Source organism: Ciconia boyciana, chromosome 13 (genome assembly GCF_034638445.1).
Source record: "Ciconia boyciana chromosome 13, ASM3463844v1, whole genome shotgun sequence".
Taxonomy (NCBI): Eukaryota; Metazoa; Chordata; class Aves; order Ciconiiformes; family Ciconiidae; genus Ciconia; species Ciconia boyciana.
This window is the reverse complement of record NC_132946.1, coordinates 9,380,651-9,391,879: the sequence shown is the minus strand read 5'-3', so window position 1 is coordinate 9,391,879 and position 11,229 is coordinate 9,380,651. Positions and strand designations below refer to the sequence as shown.

Below are 11,229 nucleotides of genomic sequence, written 5' to 3'. Positions count from 1 at the left end.
CAGGTTTTAGAATCACCATAGGCCTCCGGGACTCCACTGGCTCCTGCTCTGACTGCGGGCTCTTCCAGACGTGAGCCAGGTTTTTTTTCCATGTTTGATAATCTTCATGTGCACTTACGACAAGCCTCTAAATGGCATTAAAATTTTTAGAGTTGAGCACAGTTCTGAAGCAATCTTCTAGACTGCTGAAAATAATAATAATAATAATATAAAAAGAGAAAGAGAAAAAGGAGAGTAGCAATGGAAAGGAAGAAAAATTGGACTTGAGAGCTTTTAGCATCATTATGGTGAGTACAGATGGAAGAGGGCATTTACAGAGAGCAAATGTAGAAGTGTCTAAATCAGATTTGGGGATCTCCGTAAGGGATTACTGAAGCGACGGTTCTTGGGATATATGTGGTGAATGGATATATCAGTCAGCAACTGCTCAAGCTAAAGCAGTGAGAATCTTGATGGAAGTAGTCTGGAAACATCCTTCAGCTCCATGTGAAGGAAAAGGAATAGAGAATCAGCTACTGAATGCTTTGGTGTAAGAACCAGTAACCTTCCTATAATGCAAACAATAACATCTGATGTTGTGTTTGACTAAGGAGAGTTGTGGGCAATTAGCAGCCCCAAAGAACACACCAAGAACCTATAAGGATAAGCTGAGCTACAGACAAGATCAGTACAGTACATTAAGTCCTTAAAAAGCTGGTGGTAAAAAATAGAAGAAAGCAGGATGGGGAACTTCACATTTACATCAGTTTGGCTGTGACTAGCCTAAGTGACTTCAATTAATAACTCATCAATTCATAACTGAATTGTCTTTGGATAATCTCAAGATTTTTTGTTTGTTTGTTTGTTTTCGTTGTTGTTGTTGTTGCAGGATTCATAGCAACAATTCTGCAAATTTTCTTATATAGTCTACAGCATCTGCGTACATCATCTTCTGCCATGAAGTTGTTGTTTAAATTACAGACTCTAAAATCCTTGTGGACTCTGAAGCCTCCTAATAGAACTTTCCATGGACACCCCAGGCTGCTTGCCTCTGATGTATATTCACAGTACGAGTCCGTCAGGCGGGGCGAACAGGAAATACCAAAGTACTTTAACTTTGCAAGTGATGTACTGGACAAATGGTCTGACATTGAAAAGGTAGATGATCTTTTGTTGTGCAGACAAGATACTTTCATTTGAAATTTCATTTGAAATAAGTTGGGTTTTTTTCTTTATCGGAAAAATCAGTTGCCAAAATCAATTTGCATTAGGAAGTTATACCAAATCTCATTCTTTCTTGCTTTTTTTAAAAAGTGTCTCTGACCCTTGGTGCTCCCTATGTAGGTAGAAAAAGCAATGGTAAGTCCCTTTTGACTTTGATTTAACCTTGGAATGGCTGTGCTTATTCCTTCAGCATACTATAATATTAGATATATCATAAAAATACAGGTAGCATAATAATAATAATATTGCGTGCTAGGGAAAATTTTCCCACAAATATTTAATTGCCTTTCTCCAAAGTGGATTCTGCATTTGTCCAGATGTCCTGTAGTTAGAGACCACTTAACTCCCCGCTTTCTGAGCAATCAGACTAGAAAGAGTCCTGGGATACCATGTTGTCCTGTTGTTTTATTGTCCTCTGCCTGTGCTGCTTCTGTTTAATAGTATTCCACAGCTCCATCCAGAATATCAGGAGTATTATGTGAAGTATTTTACGTTATCTGTTATTTTGTAGGAGCATTAATGCTCAGCATAAGGCTTAAACCGAAATAGGATCCAGACTAGGACTTGAGTCTGGAGGCAATTGGGCTGGTACACATTTCAGGTTCAGAAAAGGAGAATTTATTGGGAATATCTGAGCTTGATCCATAGCAAATCTTGATCCATTAAGGATAAGGGAAAAATAATAGCTTATATGCCAGTGGTGAACTACTCGGATCTTCCATAATTTGCAGGTATTTGTACATTATAATTTCATGGTCTTTCAGAAGGAAATGTTTTTGTTTTGAATCCCTATGTTTTGTAGGCTGGAAAGAGACCGTCAAACCCTGCCTTTTGGTGGATAAATGGAAAAGGAGAAGAAGTGAAGTGGAGCTTTGAGGAGCTGGGGTTCCTGTCTCGGAAAGCAGCCAATGTGCTGACTAAAGTATGTGGGCTGCAGAAGGGGGACAGAATTGTCGTGATCCTGCCGCGAGTCCCAGAATGGTGGCTGGTGAATGTGGCTTGCATGCGAGCAGGTCAGTAAGCATATCTGAGACTGGTAAAACTGGTGTGCTGGTTTTAGCTGGGATAGAGTTAATTTTCTTTACAGTAGCTAGTACGGGGCTATGTTTTGGATTTGTGCTGAAAACAGTGTTGATAACACAGGGATGTTTTAGTTGTTGCTAAGTAATGTTTGCACCGGTCAAGGACTTTTCAGCTTCCCCTGCTCTGCCAGGCGCACAGGAAGTTGGGAGGGGGCACAGCCAAGATAGTTATCCAAACTGACCAAAGGGCTATTCCATATCATATGGCGTCATGCTCAGTATATAAAGCTGGGGAAGAAGAAGGCAGGGGGGGATGTTCGGAGTGATGGCATTTGTCTTCCCAAGTCACCATTACGCGTGATGGAGCCCTGCTTTCCTGGAGATGGCTGAACACCTGCCTGCCCCTAAGAAGTAATGAATTAATCCTTTGTTTTGCTTTGCTTGTGTGTGCGGCTTTTGCTTTACCTATTAAACTGTCTTTATCTCAACCCACAAGTTTTCTCACTTTTACTCTTGTGACTTTCTCCCCCATTCCACTGGGGGGGGAGTGAGTGAGCGGCTGGGTGGGACTTAGTTGCCGGATGGGGTTAAACCATGACAACTGGTTAATGCAAATCAGTTAAGGGGATCAAGAATTTATATGGTTTGTAAAGGAAAAGTAATGTAATAATCTAGTGAGTGGCCTAGCTACCAATTACAGAGGCAGTCCTGAAGGATTTGCACTAGGTGCCGTAGGACAGGTGGCCTGCGCAGCAGGCATGGAGATGACAGAAGGCAGGGAAGAGCCATGGAAGTCACCAGACAGGTCCACATTTCATTCCTTACAGGAGAGCACAAGCAGCTGCATTACTCCACTATAGCTGTTTGGCTTGGGAATGCCAGGGCAAATTCATCTCAGAGGTCAGTTTGGGAATAGTTAATAGTTAGGTTCTTAGAAGAGAATCAGATGTAAAAAATGCCATCCCAAACTAACTTTATTGCTCTTCCAGGAATTGTCTTAATTCCAGGAATATCCCAATTGTCAGCCAAAGACATATTATATCGACTCCAGGCGTCAAAGGCCAGATGCATCATTACCGATGACACAGTGGCTCCTGCCGTGGACTCGGTGGCGTCTGAGTGTCAGTTTCTGAAAACCAAGCTAATCGTGTCCAAAGGCAGTAGGGAGGGATGGCTGAACTTCACTGACCTGTACAAGTGAGTATGAGTTAGTGACACTGCAGTCATGATGCAGAAAGCAGACCTGTTCTCCACAAGTGCTCACTTACAAGTATTCATCGACGACAAATACTCATCAAATGCCGACATTAAGGTGTTAATCATGACTGATTGCTGATCCACATCAGAGTTGTTTACTAACAGTGGTCTTGTTCTGGGAAGTTTCTATCCTGTTCTTCTTAAGGGGAAGTCTGTCTTTGAGGAAGTGTAACTCCACATTATTTTGGGCCAATTTGGTGCAAAGCCTCTGTGAAGTTTATTTGGGGTAGGAGTTCTGCAATATGCAATACTTCATTACATTCTGAAGCCTGTGTAAAGTAACCATTGAAGTCACGATTGCATTCTCTGTTTTAAAGAAACCAATCTGCTGACCATTCCTGCGTCAAAACAAGGATTCAAGACTCAATGAGTATCTTCTTTACCAGTGGAACCACAGGTTCTCCAAAGATGACTGAACATTCCCAGGGTAGTCTTGGTTTCAGACCCCTTTTAAGTGAAAGGTATGAAAGGTTTGAGCCTGGTTGAACATGGGATAATTGAAGCTGCATAGCAGAACTGATGAAAAATTACTGAATAAGAAATGCCAATGTACGGCCCCAGTCCTTCTCCCTCTGAAATCAGACTAGAAACTCCAGCAGATTTCTAGGGGAGTAGGATCACCCCAGTGTTTCCATCTTTCAATGAATACCTCTTACCCTTTCTTTAGAGTGGTTCAAAGGACAGCCATCAGCTGGGAATACTTTAGTGCAAAGAACCAAGAGATACCATGCTGTTTGGGCTGCAGAAAGCTTTGTGACATGTGTAGATGAGCAGAGGCAGAGTTTAGGTTGGTTGCACAGATCACCCTAGTCCCTCAGCAGCCTTAAAACTGAAATACCTGGTGTCCAACACAGCATCCATGAATGCTGCTGCTTCAGCCCTATCTTCCTACCCAGTAGAAAGTCACTTTATTGAAATTCAGACTCATCTCTTTCCCGTACTCTATCCTATGTTATGACTGACATCACATATGTATGATATATGTGTGTGTGTGTATATGTGTGTATTTATGCAAACATATAGTTAGGTGCCCTTTTATCCTAGAGCTAGCTCATAAAATAAACTTATTCAGAGTGCCCAGTGCCCATGTATCTTGTCAGAAATCTTGGGCTTGTTGGGTTTTTTTGTTTGTTTGTTTTCTTTGTTTGTGGTTTGGGGTTTTGTTTGTTTGGGGTTTTTTTAAGCAAAAATTTTTCATTGTCTTTTCGTTCATTTTTTTTCTGCTCCATCAGGTACTGGTTGGATTTGACTCCCTCAGACATGATATGGAGCACAGCAGACACAGGATGGATACTAGCTTCACTGGCATCTGGTTTTGATCCCTGGGTTTTTGGATCATGCATTTTTATACATCAGCTACCACAGATTGAATCAGCAGCCATCCTAAATGTAAGGAAAAACTCATGGAGATGTGTTAATCTGCAGAAAGGGCACAAAAAAATAATTCTTAACAGCATCCATAGATTTCATGAGGTTTGTGTCCATAGTTGTGTTTGAGATGCTGTATCCATTTCGTAAAGCCCCTATTTGCATTTTTAATGTACACAGAAGGGGCCAAACCTGCAGTTCATTCATACATTTTGCTCATAGCTGGTGAGCACGTGAATGAAAGTCATCCAAAAGGAGACTAATTGCTTGCCTTTTGTTCTAGTGACCGTGGAAGTAATATCAGCTGGTATTAATGCAGACTGAAACTGAAGCGTTTCTCTGCCCACACTGGCCAAGATGAAAGTGAAAACCTCCCTATAGTGTAGACAGAGACTGGCTTATTCTGCCCATGCTCCATGCGGTCTGGGTGTCATGTAGACGTGTTAACATGGGATTTTGTCCGATCAAATATACTGTGAATCTGCATATTACACCAACTGTAGGAGGGTTTCTTACCCAACAGAGAGCATATGATGCTTTTTCATAGAAAGGAGAGCTACATTTGTCCCCTATATCACTTGTTTACTGTACATCCACAAGGCAGTTTTTTGTCTGAGCTTCATATGTCCATCTTGTTGTTTAACTCACTAGACTCTCTGCAGATTCCCCATTGACACGCTGGTTGGTGCTCCAACATTGTTCCGCATGCTGGTGCAAAATGATCTCTCCAAGTACGTCAAGAAATTATTTACTAACGTTTAATTTACCCTAACTAAACTTTAGTGATCTCCCAGATCTAGCTGCTTGACCCAAAATAGGGTAGTAATTTAGTTTAAAATATCCTTCATGAAAAGCTCATCATACAAAATTTGTGAGTTTTGCTGAGTTTTATGATCAAACATAGAGAAACTTGATGTTTTCCCTCAGAAATTTGAGACTTTCACTACTGAACTTGTGAGTAAATCCTTAAGGGTATGAAACTGAGTGCCTGTTAAATTCTTTATCATCATTTTCAATTACCACATTAATCGTCCATGCTTTGGGAAGGACTGTCATCCTAGAAAGTCAGTGTCAACATAACTGTGAGGGAGTGACCTGTGACAGCTGTACATCATCCCCTGCTCCAGTTCTCACTGCCTGCCACCGTTCCTCCCTCCCCTCTTGCACTTTCTCCCTTGGACTGTTGCAGAGGGTCAGCAATCAGGGCCCTGGCTCAGCAAATCACTCTGTGCTTAGTTATAGGCATGTCTTTAAATCCCAGCTGACATCAGCACAAATTTTACTTTATTTTTCATGCGTGTTTAACTCTGACTACTACTACTCATATGTATAGTGTTGAGCACAGACTGATACCCTTGCTGTATCAGGAGCCGAAGGATCAGGAATCATCTGATTTCCCCAATTCATGGGACTAACTCTCCCAGTAAACAGCTCTCCAGTGTTATTTGTTTATAGTTGCATGCTCCTTGTCTTGCCCGATAGATTGAAGTACTGCCTCTCTTGTTTTTTAACTCCCTGTGAAGCTACAAATTCATGAACCTGAAGCACTGCATGAGTGGAGGGGAGCCACTCAACCCAGAAGTCATGGAGCAGTGGAAAAGCAAGACTGGGCTGGACATCTATGAAGTATATGGCCAGACTGAAACGGTACATCTGTAGGGTCAATGTTCTATTAAATCTTTGTAATTCCTTTTTGCTTTATGATGTTTTAATGTTTGTTTTCAAAGAATACAGCCTGTTTCTTCCTTCATGTTTCTGTGAATGTTTCAGTAATCTCCTCCCCCCGTAAGAGCACCCTTTCATGGCTCTCCTCACAGAACCTGACAGAAACATGGATTGTTGGGAGGAGATGTGCTCTAAGATTTCCATAAATGTCCTTAAGCAAATTCCAAGTGACAGTGACAGGCAAGAGGGCAGAGTTTGAATCTAAGGAAGAAGACTGGTTAGAAGAGGGCATGAATTCTTTGCAGATAATGGAACAGGATTCTTTCAGGGAGTTTCTTGATTTTGCTTATCTGTACCATAGAAATCTTATTAATCTTAATTCCTTACTTCGGAATTATTCTAGAAAATACATTTAATGAATTGAATGTGAATGTAGCAGTTTTCTGTTGCAAAACTTTGGTTTTATTTTGATTTTTACAGGGAGTAATCTGCTCTATTTTTAAAGGAATGAAGATTAAACCTGGATCAATGGGGAAGGCAGCTCCCCTTTATGATGTGCAGGTTTGGCTGTTCTTTAGATTCTTTCACAGGGCTGTTTTGTTTGGTTGGTTTGGGGTTTGTTTTTTTTTTTTTTTCCCATTGGACTAAAATACGTGTTGTTTTTCATTCTAGATCATAGACAAAAATGCTAATATTCTGCCTCCAGGACAAGAGGGGGAAATTGCTGTCAGAAGCAAACCTATAAGACCACTTGGTTTATTCTCTGAATATGTAGTAAGGACTTCATTTCATTCCTCACCACCACCAATCTCCCCAAAATCTCTCCAATTGCATAGTGGTTCAAAAGGCTGAATATTTTTCACCAGTTTATTATTTATTACCAGAGTAATTTTTTTATTTGGATTGGTGGATGTTAGAAAAGGGAAGAAAAGAATTTGCTCAAGATTGAGTTAATTTTTTTTTTAAAGAATCAAAATGTTTTTGTTTGTTAAACCTATTTTATTGTATTTTATAGCAATGTCAATACAATTCTTGAACATCCTTGACTGAAAAATTAAGTTCCAGTGCATTTAACATTATGGGCATTATAGCATAATGTATAGTTAATATAGTTAATGCATGCTCAAATTCTAAACTACTCTTTGTAAACCACTTCGAGGATAACCCTAAGAAAACCGCAGAAAGTGAACGTGGGGATTTTTATGTCACTGGAGACAGAGGGACTGTGGATGAAGATGGGTATTTTCAGTTTATTGGAAGAGACGATGACATCATCATTTCTTCAGGGTCAGTTTGCATGCTTCCTTTCTAAATCTGCCATTGTATAATCTTACATGTTGTGTTCCTGGTGAGCTTCTGACATGATAGTCCTGTGATTAATGTATTGACCTCTTGACTTAGGAATACTTGCTTTTATTATTAGCTTTTCATAGACCTGCGGTATCATTGTGGTGATGTCAGTGGCATTTCTGTATCAGTTTCCCCTGCAACATCTCATCTGTTTCAACAAAGAGTGAAGACTTCCATTGGCAGAGGAGGGATTTTAATCTAGTTTGGTTTTTGACTAAAATTGAAGGACATCTCTATCGGACTCAAAGAGCATTGAAACGTTTTAGTTTTAACATGTTGAAAATAAACAGTTTTATATTGTATGATGTGATACTATAACGTGGCATCAGCTGGTACTGCAGACCCCAGCTGTCAGGGTGGGATGGAGCTCCAGCTTAGGAGCCACAAGGAGAGGGGAGAGATGGAGAGGTATCCACAGCCCCAGCAGTCCTCTACCACAGGACCACCATGAAATGCTCCTACCTTCTAACACAGCCAACTTTCCCATTCTGCCTAAAGTTTCCATAGTTGGTTGTTGGTTTGGTTGGGTTTTTTTCTTCAATATGACAATTAAAAAACATTTGGTACTGGTTTTCCAGCTCATAAAACCAAATCCTACATTTTTCTTTCCTTACTTAGATATCGCATTGGGCCATTTGAAGTAGAGAGTGCCCTGATAGAGCACCCAGCAGTAGCAGAAACAGCTGTTGTCAGCAGCCCAGATCCCCTCAGAGGAGAGGTAATGATGCTGAACAGTGGTGGGGGAAGAAATATGTTTGTTTAAATATATAACTATATAAAGCAGTTCCTACTTCACTGAATAATGTACAGCTCTAAGGCAGTCATGTCATCATGGATAATCCTACTTGGGATGACAGGCAAAATCCCTTCCCATGTACACGCCTTTGCTCTTCTTAGTTTCTTTTCATCCCAAGAAGGTCTTCTCTGTGGAGAACATTACAGTGGTGTTTACTTTCTCCTTGTTGTTAAGCAGTTGTCTATACACTGAAATTGTCTTTTCTGGCCGTCTTGGTGTAGCCAAAGTTATAGTATAACTGCCCTAGCATTAGACTTGGGCTACACATGTGGAGAAAGCAGAGTCATGTGCTGGGATGATATGGGCCTACTGTCCTCGGTGTGAACTTCAGAGAGAAACAAAATGTCCCTCAGCTTTGGGGAGAACTCTGCAGAGACATCTCTTATTACTCCTTCTTCTTGACCCCTGCTGAGAGTGTAGAGCAAATGCTCTTGCTTTGTAATGAGGGCAGGGAAACTGTGCTTTCAACTTTCCCTTCTGCACATACATGTAGAGAAGCTGGACATAACCATTTCTTATATTGTGCTGGTTTCTCTGTTCCTCCCTTTTGCGTCTCATGACTCTGAGCAGTACTGCTCACTGGTAACCTGTATATCAGCTCTTAAAAATGGATGGTGTTGGATCACTTTTATTGACCTTACCTTACAGGTTGTGAAAGCATTTGTGGTCCTGTCCCCGACCTTTTCATCCAGTGACCTGGAGAGCTTAACCTGTGACTTGCAGGAGCACGTCAAAAAAACTACTGCACCATATAAATACCCTAGGAAGGTACATGCTTCTGAGGAGAAACTTTAAACCAGGGCACCCTTCCATAAATCTCAGGAGAATTACTATTTGGATTTTTGTGATTCACCTGAAAGAGACAGTGATAAAGATTCAGCTGGAGCACTGGCTCCAGAAAATCTTTCCTAAATAACATTAGTTTACATTTTTTCATGCATTTCAGTAAAGTGTTTGTTTAAACCTCTCAAAAATTTCTAGGCTTCATATGATATCCTAGTTAGGTCTGCATGTACTAAGTCAGGCTCACAATCATAATTTTCCATTTTGTATTTAGTCTTCAACCAAGCACTCTCTGGTGACTTTAAGGTAGTACCTGACTGAATAAGTTTTTATCTACTGGTCCTCACAGTTAGTACATAAAAGGAAAGCCCAGGAAGATACACTTGGTGTTTCTCAGTAATCCCAGCACTACAGGAAAAGAGCTACTAGCAGTGCCTTAGTTCACTTATGCAGAACTCATAGGAACTAAGGACCATGAAAGACTTTGTGCCAATAGCATCCCTTTTTTCTTCTTTTTGTCATTCATCTCTGACCTCTGATACCATTTAAGGTATTCATCCTTCTGTTACAGTACTCAGTTTGGTTAGCTGGGAGGCAGCTACACAGATGTTTGGCCATCTAGCCAGCCAAAGAAATTATTTCACAAGTGGCACAATGTGCTGCCTTGATTTGGCTTGGACTTGGTCCTTTAGGCAAACAGTTCTTACTGATGGGAGTCCTCTTAGTTTTCCATGCTGAGAGCCAGTCTTGGAAAACCAACTCTGTAGAACATGCTACATTGTTTTCTATCTTTTTTTATTTAGGTGGAATTTGTCCAAGAGCTGCCAAAGACAGTCACTGGGAAGATCAAGAGGAACGAATTAAGAAAAAAAGAGTGGGGACAGATGTAGCATTGTTTGGAATTAACAGAACTTCTTTCATTCCATTAACACTATATAAATTTCTCTGATATAACTGCCCTCCTTCTGATCTATTTTTGTTAAATGCCTGAGCATCAAAAACTATGGATAACACCAAGATGTGATGTTTGCACCTGCTTGCAAAGCTTCTAACGTCAGTACTGTGGTTTCAGTTCCTGAAGCACTGCTGGGAAAGGGAACAAACCATACAACTCCATTCTAGTCCTGAATGTCCGCAGGTTCACCAGAATTTGGCTGGTGACCCATCTCTTTTAGATGGCATCCAAGATCAGTGAAGAGATATTGCTGATATCAATTGTCTAGCTCCAAGCTGCAGAAAAGGCAGTCATGGATTTGAGTGGTTCAAATGCTCTGTCCTTAAATGCAGCATGTTTAAACTGAATGCAGCCCTCCTATCATTTACTGAAGATGGAAAGACTCCTCTTTATCGATACCACCATATGACCTTCATAAACCTTTCTTGTTTAATACATGCGTTGACGACAAACAGTGCCAGCTTCTCCCATGCTTTATCCACAAATACTCTCTCATACAGATGTAGCTTCATTGCTCGCCCTCTGTTCTGATCTTCGCACAGAATTGACAAAACTCCTGTACCACTTCTGGTGGTCTTTAAAATGAAGTTTGCTGTTGGGCAGGTGACCCAATTTGTAGAACAGACCATGGTTCTTTGCCATAGTAGACACTTGCTACAGGACCAATCTATCTCTATCAATGATCTGGACAAGGGGATCGAGTGCACCCTCAGTAAGTTTGCAGACAACACCAAGTTGGGTGGGAGTGTTGATCTGCTTGAGGGGAGGAAGGATCTACAGAGGGATCTGGACAGGCTGGATTGATGGGGCGAGGTCAATTGTATGGGGTT

The 11,229-nt window shown here is 40.9% G+C and overlaps 1 protein-coding gene across 1 annotated transcript; it reads left to right on the top strand.

Moving 5' to 3' along the window:
• The first annotated feature begins 936 nt into the window (after positions 1 to 936).
• Positions 937 to 10,334, top strand: LOC140658935 (acyl-coenzyme A synthetase ACSM4, mitochondrial-like). Its single transcript, XM_072878015.1, has 13 exons — positions 937 to 1,137; positions 2,006 to 2,216; positions 3,215 to 3,422; positions 3,800 to 3,943; positions 4,715 to 4,871; positions 5,502 to 5,581; positions 6,374 to 6,497; positions 6,996 to 7,076; positions 7,188 to 7,289; positions 7,675 to 7,802; positions 8,484 to 8,583; positions 9,310 to 9,429; positions 10,248 to 10,334. Exons 1-13 carry the CDS (start codon positions 937 to 939, stop codon positions 10,332 to 10,334), a joined length of 1,743 nt encoding a protein of 580 aa, XP_072734116.1.
• The last annotated feature ends 895 nt before the right edge of the window (positions 10,335 to 11,229 follow it).

Bases quoted from the DNA above. Each gene is read 5' to 3' on its own strand.
- LOC140658935 (XM_072878015.1), top strand. From the start codon at position 937: ATGAAGTTGTTGTTTAAATTACAGACTCTAAAATCCTTGTGGACTCTG. The intron at 1,138-2,005 runs GTAGATGATCTT...TATGTTTTGTAG, and splicing joins AATGGTCTGACATTGAAAAG to GCTGGAAAGAGACCGTCAAA. The intron at 5,582-6,373 runs GTACGTCAAGAA...CTCCCTGTGAAG, and splicing joins GTGCAAAATGATCTCTCCAA to CTACAAATTCATGAACCTGA.